Source organism: Scyliorhinus torazame, chromosome 1 (assembly GCF_047496885.1).
Source record: "Scyliorhinus torazame isolate Kashiwa2021f chromosome 1, sScyTor2.1, whole genome shotgun sequence".
Lineage (NCBI taxonomy): Eukaryota > Metazoa > Chordata > Chondrichthyes > Carcharhiniformes > Scyliorhinidae > Scyliorhinus > Scyliorhinus torazame.
The window spans coordinates 85719979-85741016 of NC_092707.1; the positions used below are offsets into that span (position 1 = coordinate 85719979).

The 21038-nt window shown below is 48.3% G+C and overlaps 1 protein-coding gene across 1 annotated transcript in view; it reads right to left on the reverse strand.

Annotated features, from left to right (window-relative positions):
- Positions 1-21038, reverse strand: part of LOC140409173 (uncharacterized) — a 396946-nt gene that overhangs the window by 249569 nt on the left and 126339 nt on the right. Inside the window, exon 2 of the mRNA XM_072497409.1 lies at positions 8506-8687. Coding sequence (XP_072353510.1) covers positions 8506-8645 — 140 coding nt within the window. The 5' untranslated portion in view covers positions 8646-8687. The remainder of the gene's footprint in view (positions 1-8505; positions 8688-21038) is intronic.

Genomic DNA, 21038 nt, shown 5'->3' on the forward strand with positions numbered 1-21038 from the left:
ATAATTTGATTTGGAATCTCATGTCCCTGGAGGCACCTGACTCAATGACATTTGACCAGATAGTGAAATTGGTCAAAGAACATTTCAACCGAAGGCCCTCGATTATTCTCCAATGTTATAAGTGTAACTCTGCAGTGAGGGACAATAAAGAGTCTGTCTCAGCCTTCATAGCCAGGCTTCACCAGATTACTGAGCACTTGGAGTTCAGGATCGCACTTCGTTATATATTGCATGATAGGCTGGTTTGTGGGATCCATAGAATCCCGACAGTGCAGAGGGAGGCCATTTGGCCCATCAAGTCTTCACTGGCCCTCCAAAAGAGCACCCTACCTGGGCCCCTTCCTCTGTTCTATCCCTGTAACCCCATCTAACCTGCACATCTTTGGACACTAAGGAGCAATTTTAGCACGGCCAGTCCACCTAACCTGAACATCTTTGGAATGTGGGAGGAAACCGGAGCAGCCGAAGGAAACCCACGCAGACACTGGGAGAACGTGCAGACGCCGCACAGACAGTCACCCATGGCAGGAATTGAACCCTGGCACTATAAGGCAGTGATGCACAATCAATAACATCAGAAACGAGATTGGAGACAACTGAAGGCTTTAATATGCTAGATGTTTCCCCCAGCAGCGCAGGTACAGAAGAAAGCTGCTGGGGCAGCACGGGCTCTTATACCCCGCCTTGCAAGGCGGAGCTAACATGCAAGCTTATCCAATGGGAACAAGTACATTCTCCACCAATGGTATTCCGACATTACTAGGTACCGTAATCCTCCTAACACAGACTACCACAGGCAGCAGTGCTAACCACTGTGCCACTGTGCTCCCAGATAGAGTTAAAGTTTAAAAATGGCAACATTTAAGTTTCTCTGATAGTATTATTAAATTCTGTTTTTACTCAGCCAATGGAAAAAGCACAAAAGCCATATGGATGAGGTGTTTCTCAGTCAATGGGCTTGAACCAATGAAGGCATGTTTCCATTCCGCAGCCTTAACCATCCTTTGGCTCACACATATTACTAAATCCTTGCACCGTTCGTTATTTTCCGTTTCCAGTCATTTGGAGATCGCTGCCATGTAGTCTGGGTAGTGTCAAACAACTCATGGGCGGGATTCCCCCCTACCCGGCGGGGCGGGGGGTTCCGGAGTAATGGAGTGGCGGGGACCACTCCGGCGTCGGGCCGCCCCAAAGGTGCGGAAGTCTCAACACCTTTAGAGGCCAAGCCCTTACCTTGAGGGGCTAGGCCCGCGCCGGAGTGGTGTCCGCTCCGCCGGCTGGCGGGAAAGGCCTTTGGCACCACGCCAGCCGGCGCCGAAAGGTATTCGCCGGGTGACGCATGCGTGGGAGCGTCAGCGGCTGCTGACGTCATCCCCGCGCATGCGCAGGGGAGGGGGGTCTCTTCCGCCTACGCCATAGTGAAGACCATGGCGAAGGTGGAAGAAAAAGAGTTCCATCACGGCACAGGCCCGCCCGCAGATCGGTGGGCCCCGATCGCGGGCCAGGCCACCGTGGAGGCACCCCCCAGTACTCCGGAGCCCGCCCGCGCCCCCCCCAGGACCCCGGTGCCTGCCCGCGCCACCTTGTCCCGCCGTTCAAAAGGTGGTTTAATCCACGCCGGCAGGAGAGGGTTAACAGCGGCGGGACTTCGGCCCATCGCGGGCTGGAGAATCGCTGGGGGTGGGCCCGCCGACTGGCGCGTCGCGATTCCCGCCCCCGTTGAATCTCTGGTGGCGGAGAATGCGGGACACGGGGGCGGGATTCACGCCAGCCCCCGGCGATTCTCCGACCCGTTGGGGGGTCGGAGAATCACGCCCAAGATGCTGTGCAGAAGATAGGGGTAGTGGGCAGAATCACAGCCTCCTGCCAGTGGTGGGAACCGTGGCGGGCTGGCGTGGGGGAGGGGGGATATGGCAAGATTCAAAAAATCGGCTCCCCGACGCCAGGAAGTGAGGTCGAAATGTTGTTTTCCTGACTCTCAGGGCAGGTTAATGGTGAGTTGATGCACGTCGGGAACCCGTTTGACATCTCATGAAGGCTCATCAAAGCCCCAATAGACCGGAATCTTGTACCCTCCCCGTTAATCTTTCCACCCCCCCAGCATGAATTTAGACCATTCTGTTTCACGACAGCATTACTTGCATGCACCCGGAGACTCGAAGGACTTGCCAGGCACAGGTTATTCCCGATGGCCACTCTCGGGGGCTGAGATGCCCTCTGACTCCCTTTGACTGAGAGAATGTCAGCCTTGAACTTTGTGCTCAAACCATGAACCAGGGCTTGAACCCAGAACCCGGTGACCCAGAGGTGAGAATGATAGCTGATGCTCAGGAGAAGCCTGAACAATAACAGTTAATAATAAACATTTTCAAGGGATAACTGCGGGAAATAAGAGACCAAGGGTGCAGTTGTAAGTAATTCTTGGATAACTTCAAAGCTGTTGGGAAGCCATCCTATAGAAGCTCGTAAAAAATAATCCACCGTAGTTCTAAATACAATTTAGTGAGGAGGCTGCCTCCTTCATACATAAAATTGTGGGTGATTAGGAATGAGTAATATACCTGTCATTTTGTATAGGTCCAGATGGCATCATGAACCTTGATAATTACAGCTTTCAACTGACTTGCTGCCATCTATTATTATCACACACACCCAATTTCAATGAAATGAAATGATGCTGATGACATTTAAACACAATGCTGAAGTTATGTGGAATGTAAGAGGCCATAACTGCAGTATCTTTCCAATCTGACTTCCTTCCCTCCCACAGTAACAGAACAGCTCTCATCAGAGTCACAGGTGACATTGGCTGTGACTATGCCAAACATAAACTCTCCCCCCTCATCCTTCTAGATCTCTCTGCAGCTTTTGACAGGTTTGACGGCACTATCCTCCTCTTGCCATTGTTGTCCAGCTGGATGAGACCAGATTCCATCCCTATCAATCCAGCTGCAGTCAGAGTGTAACCTGTAACGGCTGCTCTTCCCAATCACACAACAACATCCAGCTCCACCCTGACCACCTCTCCCGATCCCTCCACAGTACCAAATCATCAGACTGCTTACCTGACATCCAGTACTGGATCAGTGGGAATTTTGTCTAACTACATATTGAGGTGGTCAAAACCATTGTCTTCGCTTCTCACTACAAACTCCGTTCCCTAGCCACAGACTCCACCTCTCTTCCTGACAACTGTCTGAGGCTGAATCACACTGATCACAACCGTGGCATCATATTTAACCTTGAGATGATCTCGCACACACATATCGGCATCATTACTCTGACCGCCTATTTCCACCTCTGTACCACCGTCTGACTCCACGCTTTCTGCGGAAGCCCTCATCCATGCCTTTGACAAGGTCCCTCATGGCAGACTGGTACAGAAGGTGAAGTCACATGGGATTAGAAGTGAGCTGGCAAGGTGGATACAGAACTGGCTCGGTCATAGAAGACAGACGATAGCAGTGGAAGGGTGGTTTTCTGAATGGAAGGCTGTGATTAGTGGCATTCCGCAGGGATCAATGCTGGGACCTTTGCTGTTTGTAGTATATATAAATGATTTGGAGGAAAATGTAACTGGTCTGATTAGTAAGTTTGCAGATGACACAAAGGTTGGTGGAATTTCGGATAGCGATGAGGACTGTCAGAGAATACAGCAGGATATAGATTGGTTGGAGACTTGGGCGGAGAGATGACGGATGGAGTTTAATCCGGACAAATGTGAGATAATGCATTTTGGAAGGTCTAATACAGGTGGAAAACATACATTAAATGGCAGAACCCTCAAGAGTATTGACAGTCAGAGAGATCTACGTGTACCGGTCCACAGGACACTGAAAGTGGCAGCACAGGTGGAGAAGATAGTCAAGAAGGCATACGGCATGCTTGCCTTCATCGGCCGAGGCATTGAGTATACAAATTGCAAGTCATGTTGTATAGAACCTTAGTTCGGCCACATTTGGAATATAGCATTCAATTCTTGTTGCCACACTACCAGAAGGATGTGGAGGCTTTGGAAAGGGTACAGAAGTGGTGTACAAGGATGTTGCCTGGTATGGAGGGCATTAGTTATGAGGAAAGGTTAGATAAACTCTGTTTGCTCTCACTGGAACGACGGAGGTTGAGGGGTTACCCGATAGAAGTTTACAAAATTATGAGGGGCATTGTCAGAGTGGACAGTCAGAACATAAGAACATAAGAACTAGGAGCAGGAGTAGGCCATCTGGCCCCTCGAACCTGCTCCACCATTCAATGAGATCATGGCTGATCTTTTGTGGACTCAGTTCCACTTTCCGGCCCGAATACCATAACCCTTAATCCCTTTATTCTTCAAAAAACTATCTATCTTTACCTTAAAAACATTTAATGAAGGACCCTCTACTGCTTCACTGGGCAAGGAATTCCATAGATTCACAACCCTTTGGGTGAAGATGTTCCTCCTAAACTCAGTCCTAAATCTACTTCCCCTTATTTTGAGGCTATGCTCCCTAGTTCTGCTTTCACCCGCCAGTGGAAACAACCTGCCCACATCTATCCTATCTATTCCCTTCATAATCTTATATGTTTCTATAAGATCCCCCCTCATCCTCCTAAATTCCAACGAGTACAGTCCCAGTCTACTCAACCTCTCCTCGGAATCCAACCCCTTCAGCTCTGGGATTAACCTAGTGAATCTCCTCTGCACACCCTCCAGTGCCAGTACGTCCTTTCTCAAGTAAGGAGACCAAAACTGAACACAATACTCCAGGTGTGGCCTCACTAACACCTTATACAATTGCAGCATAACCTCCCTAGTCTTAAACTCCATCCCTCTAGCAATGAAGGACAAAATTTGATGAGTTCATAGAATTTACAGTGCAGAAGGAGGCCATTCGGCCCATCGAGTCTGCACCGGCTCTTGGAAAGAGCACCGTACCCAAGGTCAACACCTCCACCCTATCCCCATAACCCACTAACCCCACTCAACACTAAGGGCAATTTTTGGACACGTAGGGCAATTTATCATGGCCAATCCACCTAACCTGCACATCTTTGGATTGTGGGAGGAAACCGGAGCACCCGGAGGAACCCCACGCACACATGGGGAGGATGTGCAGACTCCGCACAGACAGTGACCCAAGCTGGTGTCGAACCTGGGACCCTGGAGCTGTGAAGCAATTGTGCTAACCACAATGCTACCGTGCTGCCCAGGGTGCCTGGAACTCGCTGCCGGAGGAGGTGGTGGAAGAGTTATGATAGACTTTTCAGGGGGGTCTTGACAAATACATGAATAGGATGGGAATAGAAGGATATGGGCCCCGGAAATGTGGAAGGTTTTAGTTTAGGCAGGCAGCATGGTCGGCGCAGGCTTGGAGGGCCGAAGGGCCTGGTCCTGTGCAGTACTTTTCTTTGTTCTTTTCTACCTCTAGATTTGGATACTCCAGTGTAGTCCTGGATGGCCTCCAGCCTCCAACATTCCAACCTCTACAAACTTGAGGTAATCTAAACTTTGCTGCCCGTGTCATACCAAGTGCTATCCACCCATCACCCTGTGCCCACTGATCTACACTGATTCTCGGTGTTTTCAAAACTCTCATCCTTGCTTTCAATTCCTTCCCAGGCCTTGCCTCTCCATATTTCTGTAATCTCCTCCAGCCCAACAGAACTTTGAGATATCTGCACTCCTCCAAAGCTGGCCTCCTGACCATCCTAGATTGAATCATTTCAGCAAGAGCATCCATGCCTTCAGCTGCCTGGTCCCTAAGCTTTGGAGCTTCCTCCCTGAACCTCTTCACTTCTCTTATAGAATCATTGAATGCCTACAATGCAGAAGGAGGCTATTTGGCCCATCAAATCTGCATCGACCGTCTGAAAGAGCACCCTACCCCTGTAACTCTGTCGAACGTAAAGGACACGGAGGGGCAATTTAGCATGGCCGATCCACCTAACCTGCAAATCTTTGGACTGTGGGAGGAAACCGGAGCACCCGGAGGAAACACACTCAGACACTGGGAGAACGTGTAGACTCCCAGACAGTAATTAAGATCTGGAATGCACAGACAGTGACCCAAGCCAGGAATCGAACCTGGGAGCCTAGCGTGTGAGGAAACAGTGCTAATCACTGTGCCACTGTGATGATTACAATACAAAAGGAGGCCATTTGGTCCATCCAGACCATGCCGGCTTCAGCTTCTCCCATGTCCTTTCTCCATAGCCCTGCAAATTATTACCAAGTTTATTTTTGAAAGCCATGATTGAGCCTGCCTCCACCACACTCTCAGACAGTGCAGTGCAGATCCTAACCACTCACTGTGTGAATCTGTCTCCACCACACTCTCAGACAGTGCAGTGCAGATCCTAACCACTCACTGTGTGAATCTGTCTCCACCACACACTCAGACAGTGCAGTCCAGATCCTAACCACTCGCTGTGTGAATCTGTCTCCACCACACTCTCAGATAGTGCAGTGCAGATCCTAACCACTCACTGTGTGAATCTGTCTCCACCACACTCTCAGATAGTGCAGTGCAGATCCTAACCACTCGCTGTGTGAATCTGTCTCCACCACACTCTCAGATAGTGCAGTGCAGATCCTAACCACTCACTGTGTGAATCTGTCTCCACCACACACTCAGACAGTGCAGTCCAGATCCTAACCACTTGCTGTGTGAATCTGTCTCCACCACACTCACAGACAGTACATTCCAGATCCTAACCACTCACTGTGTGAATCTGTCTCCACCACACTCTCAGATAGTGCAGTCCAGATCCTAACCACTTGCTGTGTGAATCTGTCTCCACCACACTCTCAGACAGAACGTTCCAGAACCTAACCACTCACTTTGTGAATCTGCCTCCACCCCACTCTCAGACTGCGTATTCCAGATCCTAACCACTCACTTTGTGAATCAGCCTCCACCCCACTCTCAGACTGCGTATTCCAGATCCTAACCACTCGCTGTGTGAATCTGTCTCCACCACACTCTCAAACCGTGCATTCCAGATCTTAATTACTCACTGTGTCAATCTCCTCCATCACACTCTCAGGCAGTGCATTCCAGTTCCTAACCACTCACTGCGTGAATCTGTCTCCACCACACTCTCAAACAGTATGTTCCAGAACCTAATCACTCACTGTGTGAATCTGTCTCCACCACACTCTCAGACAGTATGTTCCAGATCCTAATCACTTGCTGTGTGAAAAAGGTTTCCTTATGTTGCCTTTCGTTCTTTTGCCAATCTCCGTAAAATGGTATCTTCTGGTTCTCAATTCTTCTGTCAATGATAAGAATTTCTACCTATTAACTCTGTCAAGACCCCTCATTATTTTGAACACTTCTATCAGATCCCCTCACCACCTTCCCAGCTCAAAGAGGAACAGTCCCAACTTCTCCAACCCAACAACATAATTGAACTCTCTCAGTATGTATGGGACCTTTCTTTAAATATTTTGCTGCACCCTCTCTGAAGGCTTCACGCCTTTCCAAAGGTATGGTGCCCAGAATTAGACACAATCGGCAGGATTTGCAGCCCCCTTCCCCGCCAGAAAGCCCACGATGCAGGCAGTCCGCTATTGACCGGTGGTGGGATCTTCCAGTCCCATTACTGCCAATGGGTTTTCCTGTTGTTTGCACCATCTGCTGCCGGGGAACCTGCAGCGAGGGAGTTGCCATTAGCCGAACCGGAAAATCCCGCCAGCAGGAACGGTTGGAAAATTCCGCTATAATTGTAGTTGACACCAAACTAGTGTTTTATAAAGGTACCTCATAGCTTCCTTGCTTTTGCACTCATAGGCTGGAATTTTCCAGCCCTGCCCGCCACTGGGATCTTCCAGTCCCGCCAAAGGTAATGGAATTTTTTTGGGGCCTGCTGCATCCCCCATGGCAGGTTCTACCACATCAGGGCCAGTAAATCCTGACCTATGCTTCTATTAATAAAGCCCAAAATCCGATGTGCCTTTTTAATCACTTTTTCAATAATTTATTCAGATAAAAGGGTTAAATCTTGCATTTCTAGTGCCTTTCACAGCCTCAGGGCATCTCAACACTATCACAGAGCCAACACAGACACCTGGTCAAAACATTACAAGAGGTTGGAAGTAGAAATTGAAGCATATAAAAAGTAAATTCACCAATTGCATGTTCCCGTCTGACAGTCAGAGAATTGGCACTGCACAGGTTCTAACCCTTCATTCACCCATTTTGAGAGCAGCTCCTAATTGGCCGTGGAGGGTCAGTGAACCGGCCCTATATTGTGAAAATATATTGTGCTTCCCTCATAGCTTAATGAGTAAAAGCATTGGTAGTTCCAGGAGAGTCTAATGTAACTCTATGATAACTTGGTCTGTATCTGATCGTTACCTTACCACCCGTACGTTAATGAAACATCGTTCTGGTTAAGTCGCCAGGAGTTCTGTAGAGTCATAGCAAGACAAGATCACGGAACACAACAGTTGCTATTGCTTTTAGATTCAATTCAGTCACAGATAAAGCCTTCTGCAGAAACATCATGCATTTTTTGTTTTACCTTCCTCCATTTCGAACTGCGTGCTTCAGGCTCAAGAGGGCGACAACATAGAAGGCAAGTTCGTTCAGAATTAGTGTGGGGTGCTTCACCCAGATGTCTCTTGGATCACGCAGCGTGACCCACCAACTCCAGTCTACCATCCTGAACCGTCGTCAGATTTGACTCTCTCACGTGAGCCCCTACTGGATAAAACAAACAGTTCCTTTTAAAACCAGGGGGACATTTTACAAAGGACACGGCACTATCATTCTGTGGACGTATCAATATTTTCACTGGCCATTAAAGAGATGACTTTTTTCAAAAAATTAATGATCATTATCATTTTGCTCTTTGTGGGAGCTTACTGTGCACAATTTGGCTGTCATTATAACAGTGACTACATTTCAAAAGTAATTCATTGGTTGTAAAGCATTTTGACACGTTTCACAAGCAAAAGTTAAATGAGTAGACAAGTGCACAGAGCAGGCTTTCTGGAATTGGCCGTAGTCCATCAGAAATGCCTCACCTGGCTGAGTTAGAAAATCACTGAGGTGGTTTTAAAATTAAGTCTGCAGGCCTAAGAGGTTCAAACAAACTAAGCGCTTTATTAGGAGATGCTTACGCTACAGTAAACGCCGTTGGCATATCATTAGCGGCCTGACCCAGTATTCTCTGGGTCCGCCGTGATTCCCTGCCTCCACTGGGGCGAATTCCTGATGAATTCACTTATGCTTTTAACAATTCTGAAACAGGCACCGTGGCTGCTGAGGGAGAGGGAGTACGGAAAGTGTCCAACATCGCCATAGTTTGCTGACAGTTGTGCCGCTGGCCGGGAAGCTTCTGCCAGGGCCGGGTGCGGTAGTGGGGGTGGCCAGGAGGTGGTCTGTGGGGTCGGGGTGGATGGGCACGGAGCACGCTTGCCGCAGCCTGCAAGCCATGCACCTGCGCACGTCGCTGACTGTCCACTGTGAACTTAGGGCCACAGGTCGTATGGGTGTCCCCCCAGGCCCCCCCCCCCCCCCCTAGGTGCCCTCTGGCCCCAGCGGGCTGGGTCTGTCCAGCGCAACCAGTGCTATCCTTTTGGCTGGGATGTGTGTGTGGGGAGTGAAGTATTATATGTGGCTGCAATTTGTCAGCCTCCCGAGTGTCAATCATGGACTGTTTCTCATTGGAATTGATTGTGTTCCACGTGACGCCGGTGCTAGCCCCTCAACGGTTGCTGAATCGGTCCAGGTGCGGCGTCAGTTTTGCTGTCGTAGGAGCCCACGAATCCTGCCCCGGGGTCAACACTTAGTCTCAGGAACGGGGAATCCAGTCGACTGTCTTTATTAGATCCAGTTTGGTGTTGTGTTATGCTTCTTCATGTAGCATAAGCTGCTTCCTTGATGAATGCTCTGACAAAGGAAGGTTCAGACTTGGAGATAGGTTTTAACACATTTATTGAACAGTTAACAATTCTCCTACTTGAGTTTGACTCTCCTGCTAATCTTGCTATAGTAACTCAGTCCAACTAACCAGTCTGCTCTAAGCCATGCGGTGGGTGTGATGCTTCTGATCTGCCCTGTCCTTCTCTCCGAGTGTCGCCTGTGGAAAGAGAAAGAGCATGTGTGCCCTGTCCTTTTATATGGGTTATCCCCTTGTGGTAGTGTCACCTCTGGGTGTCTTGAATGCCCATTGGTTGTGTCCTATTCTGTGTGTTCATTAGCTGTATGTCTGCATGTCATGATGTCTCTGGTGCTCGCTCTAGTGTTAGTGTATTTACATTAACCCCTTGTATATTTACAGTGATGCATATCACCACATCCCCCCTTTTTTCGTGTTACATATTTTCTGTACTTTGTTCAATAAAATTGAACAAAATAGGTAGATAAGTGATGACGTACCAATCATGATGACAGTGATGATTACACAATACCAAATAATATGTATGAGTCCAATGTTCATGAATTAATATGGTCGAGTGGCTTTCTTGTTTTGTTATGGAAGTGTCGATGTTGATGTTGTCATGTCCTTGTGAACGCCGTCAGTGTCCCTGTGCTTAAGGAACTAAGAAGTCATCAGGAGGTGTACAAATGGTCAAATCACTTTGTTGTCTGATGTGGACTCTTTTTTTTTTCTATGCTTGTGGTAGCGATGCAGTATGTCATCTTCCCTGTCTGACCTGGACTGGTGTCTGTGTTTGCGGTATTGAGGCCGTATTGCAGCTGCCTTGAAAGCTGGTCTGCTTGTTTGTAGTGTACCGAACTTGAATCGATGAGGTTCGTTGTCATGCCATGGTATGTCTGTACTCTTGCCAGTGTTAGGAGCTGTGCTGTTACATTGTCCTGCATTTACAGAGATGTACCATGTCATACCAGTCATTGCTCCAGTGTTGTTGTTTTTGTCATGCTCGTTGTTGATGTTGGTGCCTTTGGTACACTTCTTGTTGTTGTCGGTGTTGTTGTTTTTGTAGGTTTTGTTGTTGTGCTTGTTGCGCTCAATGACCTCACCGAGTGGAGAATTCGAGTCCTTCACAAAGTTACTTGTGTCAGTGTCCTTTGTGGCATCTGCTGTTTCATTGAGCGTGCCGTCTCTGATTCCTCGGCACTCCCCATCTAGAGTCATGTCCGGTTCACTGGAATCATCTTTGGCTTGTCGATGCTCCCCGTCTGGAGTCCTTTCTGGTTCACCTGAATCAGCTTTGGTTTCTTGACACTCCCCGTCCGGAGTCATTTCAGGTTCACTTGAATCATCTGCGGTGTCACTTGAATCATGTGCGGTGTGTAGATGCTCCCCGTCCGGAGTCAAAACGTTCAGGAATGCATTTTCTTGTGGAGCGGCTCGAGTGGATGAGGTTTGAATTAACGTGGTGTCACTGGAGTCACTAGTAGTCTCACTTTGATTGTCGAGTGCCTCTGTACATACTAGCTGAGATCTGACAGTCTCGCTGAGATGTCGTACATCTTGTATGGGAATTGTGAAGCCTTTGTCACTTGTCGCACATACAGTGGGTAGACCTTCAGTGTCTTCTTGTTGGTTAGATGAGCTGGGTAGACTGTCAGAGTCTTCTTCTGGTGGCTCAAATAATCTGGGTAGACTGTCATAGTCTTTTTGTTGCTCACGTGAGCGTGGTAAACTGTCATAGTCGTCTTGCTGTGCACCTGAGCGTGGCAGACTTGCATCGTCTGCTGCTGGTTGCTCAGATAAGGTTGCTAGACCTTCATGGTCTTGTTCGTGCAAGGACTGCGCTCTGGAGTCTTGCGTTGCTTCCATTGTGGAGTCTGTCTCCAGCTCGCTGTGGAGGCTCTCTCTGTGGAGTCTGGCATCGTTCCCTATGTGGAGTCATGCTGTGGTCTCACTGTGGAGTCGATCTGTGCGCTCTCAACAGAGTTGTGCAGTGGTCTCGCTGTGGAGTCTTTCTGTGTTCTCTGTGTGGAGACGTGCAGTGGTCTCGCTGTGGAGTCTGTCATCGTTTCTGTGCGGAGCCGGGGACTCTTCATGGTGCGTGGACCACTCTCTGTGTGGAGTTGGGGTCTCTTCGTGGTGTGTGGACCACTGGTGTGGCATCAGGCTGCTCTCTGTGGGATTGTACCGCTCTCTGTCTCTTGGTTTCAGGCCGCAGCAGAATCCTGTACTCACGGGTCGGGATGTCGTCTATGCTGGGCTGAGGGTCCTCAAATCCGAAGAACTCATCCATATCTGTGTCGGATTCTGTAATGTACACATCATCTCGTTGCGGTTCGGATTTGGTACTGAGGTCGCCACATCTAATGATGAAATCATCTTCCGCGTCGTAGTCTTCAAGGACCATATCATCACTTTTTGTATCGGATCTGTCATTGTGCTTGCTATGTCCAAGGAAGAAATCAACATCTGAGTCGTAGTCTTCAAGGACTAAATCATCTCTTAGGGCGGTGCTAACTGCTTGTTGCAGGGTTCTGCAGAGGTTACTTTCAGCTACTGGTCGAAGTTCAGGCATTGTGCTGTCGTTCCAGGTGAAAGAATTGTGTTTTCTGGCTTTAAGAATTTTTTTCACTCTTTTTGGGCATTTCCCCTTTAAGTGGGCGTGGTCTGTGGCCTCTGCTGTCATGACGCTTGTGACGTGGAGCGTAAGAATGGACTGCGCATGTGCAGATCGCGTTTCCTTTACTGTGCGCTCTTTGCGCAACTGGCTTCTCAATTTACAGAGAAAGAAATTTTATTAAAAACCGCGGAATTTATTAGGGAGAAAAAGGGGTTCAAAAAGAGTGCGGAGTCTGTTGAAGTCCGAGAAAAGGGGCTCTGAGTGTATATACTGGAGGGCGGGAGGCTCTCCTTCGCCATTTCCAAAGTCTGATTGTCTGGATGACACTGCAAAGTATAGCTATAATCAACAGGGCTTCTACCGTGTAAGAAAGGGAATACCACTTTATGATATTATCGCACCATGTGGGGGTATCAGTGGCTGTGTCTATGTGTGGTGTAGTGTCCAGGCTAGGGGTATCGTGTTGGGTGGTCATGTTTAGGGCCTGTGTGGTGAGGGGTATAGGGGCTGATAACGGGCACAACTGTAGTGATCCAACGACGATCATGATGCAGATCATCAGGTCCATCTTCATTTTGTCTTTGTCTTCCTCTGTCTCCTGGTATATTCGTATATTCCTGGGGGTACAAGCATAATATCTGTTATTATCTTGTTGTTTAATATCTCGTTTGTCTGTCTGTTTCTCCTCATCATCAATTTCACGTTTAGAATCGTCACCATGTGACTCCCTCATTTTTTAATTTTTTTTTAAACCAACCATTTGGGAGACAAGACATCCGAAAATAAATTCTGTCACAGTGCGAGCACTCTCGCAGCCTGTGTTCGATGGGCTGAGTTTGTGGACAATTTCTCTGTCCAGTGGTGAGGTAGTTTTTGTTCTCTAGCAGCAAATTTGTTTCAACCAAGTGTTTTAACATGTAAATAGCAGGTGGGGGTTAGTGACCGAAGGGTCACCGGAAAGCAAATAAAAATTGTGGCAAAGTGCATTCTTTAAACCACATTTTAAAAAGAACAGTAAAAGATTTTCGAAAAGAATTTTCCGAATGGGGTGCGAATGAGCCGCGTCAGGCCAAGAATGGGTGGAATCCCCGGGTCGGCAGTGATCAGTGCTGTTGCTCCTCTACCCGAGCTCGGCTGACTAAATACATAGGGGGTCCTCAGGCAGGCGGGGATCAGTGCCGTTACTCCACTGCCTGGGTGACTTTACAAGAACGGTAAGAATTTGAAGTGCTATGGACTTCCGACAAACTTATGCCTTTAACTACCATGTGGCACCAAAAGAGTAGTCATAACTGTATCAAGAGATTTTGCATGAGATCGACACACAAAGTCGTACAGGAGAGAAACATTCAACATTAAAAAACAAACTAAAGAAAGAAAGCGGGCAGGCTCCATCAGGGAATAGGACACCATAAATCTCAATCGGTTCCTTTCTCTCATCATCTGGACACCTCAGGTTTCCATTCCGAAAAGGGTCGTAAAGGGGTTAGCACGATGGGAGTCAGACTCTGGGTCATCACCATCTCCCAGTTGCCAAACTCGTGACTGGAGTTTCTGAGCCAAGGCGGCCTGGGCCGATGTGGGATCCATCTCGTTGTTTCTTATCAGTCAATAAGAATTGTCGCGGTGCCATTGTTTCTCATCCTGTAGGGCGGTAGGGGCAAGGGGGGTGTCGCTATCGTCGGGTGGTGGGTCAGGTTCTGGTAGTGGCAAATAAATGGTCTCTGAGGGGCTGAACATATCGTGGTCGGTGTCACTGGAGCTGTAGTGACTGGGGCCTGGTCTGTTTTGCCATTGGTCGGGGATTTCAAGTACGTCCGCCGTGCTTTCGATGTCGCTATGGCTGTTGCTAGCCGTCGAATCAAGTGTGAGGCTGAAATCCGTCTCTGGGGGCGGAGTCAAAGTCATGTCTGTGGACATGCTGTCCTGGCTGGGGGAGGGCTGGATTGGGGTGCCAGTGGGCGGGTCGTCGTTGTCTGCTATTGCCAGTGAAATGTGGTGTGAGTGGCTGCACTGAGTTCCATAAACGTTAAGCTGGTTTATATGAAACCATCCTGACTTTCCATTTGGATACGTAATCTTATAAACTGAGGGGCTTGCTTTATCAGAAATGGAGTAGGATCCTGCAAATTTGGGGGAGAGGAATGAACTAGGATTGTACAGGGGGACCATGACTTGCTGTCCGACTGTATACTCTACCGGGTGTACTGTTCTATCAAAGCAGGCCTTACTTTGCTTTTTCCTAGCGCCTAGTCGAACAGCTGCAGCGAGCTGTGCTGCTTTAATATTCTCCATTATTTGTTGGACCGCTTTTTCGTGGGTAAGGGCGGTGACTGTGGGGCTGGCCAAATCAAGTCCAAATAAATACTCGGTACCCTTCATGAGTAGTCCGGTCATGAGGGTATGGGGGGTGTATCCTGTCGAACTCAACACCGTGTTTCTAATAAACATCAGTGCGGATGGGAGCACTGTGTCCCATGTCGTATTGTGCTGCTGCACCATTTTCCTAAGTGTTGCCTTCAGGGTTCGGTTCATGCGTTCCACAATGCCGCTGGATTGTGGGTGATAGGCAATGTGAAACTTCTGTTTAATTCCGAAAATTGTTAGGACGTTTTTCATTACTCGTCCTGTAAAGTGCGAACCTTGGTCCGACTCAATACTATGGGGGAGTCCCCATCTAGTGAAAATCTGCTGGGTCAGTATTTTTGCTGTTCTTTCGCCGTGTTTGTTCTGGAAGGAAATGCTTCCACTCATTTTGTGAAGGTGTCGATTATGACCAACACATATTTAAATCCATTTCTGCCGGGGGGGAAGAGGGGACCAATATAATCTAACTGCAAGTTTGTCCATGGGCCATTAACAGGGTGGGTGTGTCTTAGCTGACCTTTCTTTGCGTATCTGTCTGGGTTGTTCTGGGTGCAAATCAAACAATTTTCAATGCAGTGGGTTACATCAGTTTTTAAATCGGACCACCAGCAGAGAGGTCTGAGGTGGGCAAGGGTGGATTCTATCCCTTGGTGTCCATGTCCGTCTTGGAATTGACAAATAATCTGGTTCCTGTCCTGGGTGGGGACCACATAAATACCATCCTTCAATATGATTCGCTCATGTATCGTTAAAGTGTCTTTAAATCTATCATAGGGAGCTGGGAAGTCTCCTTTTAAAATTTCCTTTAGCGCATCGTTGTCCTTTTGTGCCTGTGCCAAATCTTGAATATTGGTCTGTGACACCTGGACCGCGTGTACTGGGGCACTCTCGGGGGGTTACCAAAAGTGACCATGTCTTGAGCCTGCTTTCGCTAGGGCGTCTGCTTTCATGTTACCGGGTGGGGAGGAACGATGGTGGCTTCTAACTTTTATGATTCCATATTTGCGATATTTTGCTTCCTGGAGAATGTGTTTCAGCAATGGCGCTGAGGGTAGGGGTTTTCCGTCAGCGGATATAAATCCTCTAGATTCCCATAGGGGCAGGAATTCTGTCAGGCAGTTGCAAACATACAAACTGTCCGAATATATGTCTGCTGGGGTCGGGAACGAATCTGGGTGCTGCACAATGTAAGCAATGGCTGCTAACTCAGCTGCCTGCGAACCTAAATGTCCAGGCAACTTTAACGAGATCTCCTCTAATGCACGTCCCTGTGTGTCCTCTACATAAATGCCACATCCTGTGATCCTGTTTCCATTTAGAACTGTGGAGGAGCCATCTACATAAATCTTTAGGGCTTTATCTGTGGGCTGGGTTGTCTGTGGTCGGATGCCTGACTTTTTTGCTAACGATTTGGGAATAAAGGGTCCTGTGTTGTGCTTGGCTGCAATGATTTCACACTCATGTGGGGTTCCTGCATATTCTAAATTATCGGCCAGAAACGTGTGCGTCTTTGTCCTCTTCACTGTGATGTCACGTCCTTGTAGGAGTAGGGTCCAGCGTGCTGCTCGAATTTGGTTTACTGTGCCGTCCTTTAGCCTACCGTCTAACAGTATCTGCGTTGGGGTGTGCTCGGCCAAAATGGTTACGGGGTTGAGTCCTGTTATGTACGCGAAGTACTGGACAGCCCAATAAACTGCGAGCAAGTGCCTTTCGCAGGCAGAAAATCCTTGCTCTGCTGGATCTAAAACTCGTGAGGCATTGGCTACGGGTCCTAAACGATCGTGCCTTTCCTGGAGGAGTACGCCGAAAGGGTTCAGTTGGTGGTCGCTACCTCTATTGCGTATGGGGAGTGTGGGTCTGGTGCCTGCAAAGCGGGAGCTGTACTTAGGGCGCGCTTCAATGCATCTACGGCATCCGTGTGCTGTGGAAGCCATTTCCACGGGGCGTGTTTCTTAAGGAGCTCGGACAGTGGGGCTGCTTTTGTGGCGAAACCGTCTATATGATTCCTGCAGTAACCGACCAGTCCTAAAAATGACTGGAGTGCTGTAACATTTTGGGGCAAGGGCAATTTTACAACTGAATCGATCCATTTCTGCTTTATCTCACGCTTACCATGCGCTATGACTGTACCTAAATAAGTGACCTCTTCTTGGAGAATTTGGTCTTTTTGGGGGTTGATTTTACATCCATTTTCTTTCAGGAGACCTAATAGTTCAGAAAGAAGCAAAGTGTGCTCTTCCTTGGTATCAGTCTGTAGGAGCAAGTCGTCCACATACTGAATGAGGCATTCGGCTCGGGAAACGTTTGCTAATCCGTTCACCAATTGTCTGTGAAAAATGGAGGGGGAGTTGTAGAAGCCTTGTGGAAGGCATGTCCATGTGTACTGCTGTCCCTGGAAGGTGAATGCAAATTTATACTGGCACTTTTTATCCAATGGAATGGACCAAAAGCCATTGCTAATGTCCAAAACCGGGAAAAATTTTGATTGAAGTCCCACAATAACATGGTCTCGGGACTCGTGGCAATGGTGGGGGCTGCTAACAGAGTTACTTTGTTTAATTCTCTATAATCGATGATCAGTCACCATGAACCATCTGGTTTTCTTACGGGCCAAATCGGGGCATTGTTCGTTGAGGCTACGGGCTGAATTACACCTTGATCCAATAAACTCTGGATTACTTTAGCTATCTCTCCCTCGGCGTGCTGTGGAAAACCGTATTGTTACTGGGGCTTGGGATCGGGACCTGTAATGGTGACCATTCCTGGAATTTTACCGCAATCGTGCTTGTGCTGGGCAAAAGATGCTTTGTGTCTCTTCAAGACTTCCCTAACTGTCTTGTCCGCGGTAATGGTTTGTGGATCAAACCAGTACTCTCCCACTGAGCTAATCCTGTGTGCGTAGTCTCCTGCTGTGAGCGTGGCGGGGGCTGGTGCTGCTCTAGCCATTTTCCACACACACTTATTTACGGGGTCGAAAGAAAGGTTGTGTGAGCTCATAAAATCTATCCCCAAGATGTGCTCTGCTTTCTGGGTGAATCTACCAAAACGACTTGAGTGCTTGGTTTTAATGTTACCGATCTGGATATCCACAGGGGCCATAATGTGTCCCTACTGGAGGTGTCCTGTAAAGCTACTAAGAGTGATGGTGGCTGTATGTGGGCCATGTATCTCGCTGTGGAGGAGTTTAACATGGTTCGGGACCCTCCTGTGTCCCAAAGGAACGCTCCGGCATGTCCCCGGACTGTGCCTGCAATTACCGGTCTTCCGGACTTATCCCAAAGTGTGTCGCAGACCCAAGTTGGGGAGTCCAAACACCGTCAATCGGTGCCATCTATGGCCAAATTGTCTGCATGGGTGCTAACGCTGTGGATAGGTCTGGCATTGTTCCTAGGTGGGGCATTTGTGGGCTGACTCCGTTGCTGTTTCGGGGGGGGCATTGCATTCTGAGGCATAATGTCCCTCGTGTCCACAATTGTAGCATCCCTGCGCTTTAGGGTGCTGCGTGTTATTTCTACCTTCATTGACCCATGCGGGGTCTTGGTGTGTCCTTACTGGATTCATGTTGGCGTCTACTTTCTCCTGCTCTGTCTTTTTCTGTAGGGATTGTTCCCAAGCTCTAGATAGTCTCTTTAGTACCCTCACTTCATTGTGTGCCGGGTTTATGGGGTCGTAATTCACACATGCCTTTTGTCCTGCCTCCGTGGCGTGGGTGACTAAAATACGGGTCCATTTGGCCATATTGTTTGTAGATAAATGGGCACGTGTTAAATCACCGAATACTGCGGTGAAGTGGATCCAGAGGCGTCCAGCAAATGCTGTTGGATGCTCTCCTTTTTTCTGCCTACATCGGTTGAGTCCTTCTACTGGATCTCCTCTATTGTAGCCAATGGCATCTAGAATGGCTGTTTTCATATCCTGGAGGCTACCTCCTCCTACATTTTGTGGGTCGGGAAGGGCTGAACTAAAAGACGGGCCAAGGCTCATTACTATGAGTTTCACTTCTTCCTGCTCGTCCAGACCGTACATGACGGTCTGTTGCCTAACTCGCTCAAAGAAATGGTGTGGGTCTGATGTGAAAAATGAAATGAAATGAAAATCGCTTATTGTCACAAGTAGGCTTCAAATGAAGTTACTGTGAAAAGCCCTTAGTCGCCACATTCCGGTGCCTGTTCGGGGAGGCTGGTACAGGAATTGAACCGTGCTGCTGGCCTGCCTTGGTCTGCTTTCTAAGCCAGCGATTTAGCCCTGTGCCAAACCAGTGGAGTGAAAGGTTTCTATTTTATCACGGGCATCCCTTAACTGGGTGATGGTTAGTTGGGTGGTGTACACAAAATCGGGTTGGTCTTCTGTTGTTACTCTGCGCTGCGTGGTGATGGGATTCATAGGGTTGGCTGCTGCCTGTGCAGTCGGTGGGGCGGGTGCTTTCCTTTTCTCAGCCTGGCAGGCTCTATTCTGACTTTCTGTCTCGTTCACATATCGATGGGCCGTTTCATTAAGTTCCTGCCAATCGGGGCCATCTTCCTGATTTAACTGTGGGCCAAAGGTATCTCTAAACCCGTTCTGAACTGAGAGCAGTGATTGCAATTTTGCAATTTGCTGCCTGCACTTGGCATGGTCTACGGAACTCTGCCTCTGTTCCGTGGTGGAACTGTGGAGTGCTCGTAGGGCTGCCTTTAAGTCCTCACATTGCTTTTTCAATTGTTCTGCTTGGTGTTCTGTTTCCTCTCTTACCGAAACCGCATGTTGCGTGTCCTGGTAGCTTTATCATATTGGATCTGAAAGCTACTTAGGTGAGTGAGACAAGATTGGTCTGCCCGTTTGACATCAGCCATCTCCTTCACTGCCAGCTGCTCTCGGAGTTGCTCATTTACTTTCGCACACTCGCTAACATTTCCCTCACTACTCCTCTCTTTCTCTTCAAGCTGTCTGCGGAGCATCCTCATGACCTCCTCTGTGCCTCGCAATTGTGCCAAGCAGGACACGATTGCCATTGGCTTACGAACTCTACTTAAATTCTTCTTATCGATCTCGGTCAGGTTATCCCACCAAGTTTGTCCTATACTACCAGGACCCGTTTCCTCATTTGCACAAACTCAGACCATAGGGGCTATCCTTTTCCCTTTAGGTACTTCCTAATTTCCTCTTCCCATACGGGACACTGTTCTGCTCTGTTGGTCGCTGCGACCTCGGGTTCTTGTGGGTGCATAAGGCGTTCCATTGCCTTCATTGCCATCTCTACCGTAATTTCTGGAACTCTACCGTAAATTTGGGACAGGGGGAATAAAGCGGTGGTGCAAACAGCGGGTACGGCTTCAGCTATTTTCCGGTTCCCACAACTCCCGAAGGTTTCACGCAACAAAATCTAGCGAGTTTACCTTATATCCCTTGTTAGTACTCATGCAAATACACACTTCCGAATCTTGGAGGTTTGATCGATACTGGTCTTACACTTGTGGTTTCTTTTACTTTTCCAATTTGGATTTCCAATTCAAAGTTTTGTGGGTTCTCTCGGAGTGACATAGTAACTTCTGGGTCGAGTCCCGTCACGTGTCGCCAATAACTGTTGCCTTTTTTGCTTGCTATAAATATGGCCGTCAACAAGGTTGTCCTTCTTTTATATGGATATGAATATGATATGCTCTCAGAGTCGCCAGGTATCAAATGATACCACCATAAGGTTCAACCGGGTATCGATTAAAGAGCCAAACAACCAGTTAGTTAGTTCAAGATCAGTGGTAATTTATTTACACACAAGATTAACTTACACATGCAACATAAACACTACTAGTTAAACTACACCTAACAACTATGACAACTTGTACTTAACTTCAGGCACCAGGCTTAGGTCAGAGGAACAGTGGCCTTTGTTCGAATCTGGATCTACTGGGTCTGGAGAAGTAACTGCTGGTCAGCTGGGCTCATCCATCTGGTAGCGAGCGTTGAACTTGAACTTGCTTCTGGTCGTGATGCTGCGATTGGAGAGGGACGTTGCCGGAGCGCCAGGTCCAAAAGAGATCGAACACATGGCAGTGTCTCTCTTTATCCTTGGGGGGTTTCGCGCTCTTTTGGGCGGTCCTTAGGTTTGGACCCCACTAATTGGGCAGTTCTCGATCACTGCCTTCGATCTGAGCCAATAAAGGGGCGGGTGCCTAGATGGCTGGGCGTGTCCTAAGCGGTCATTGAC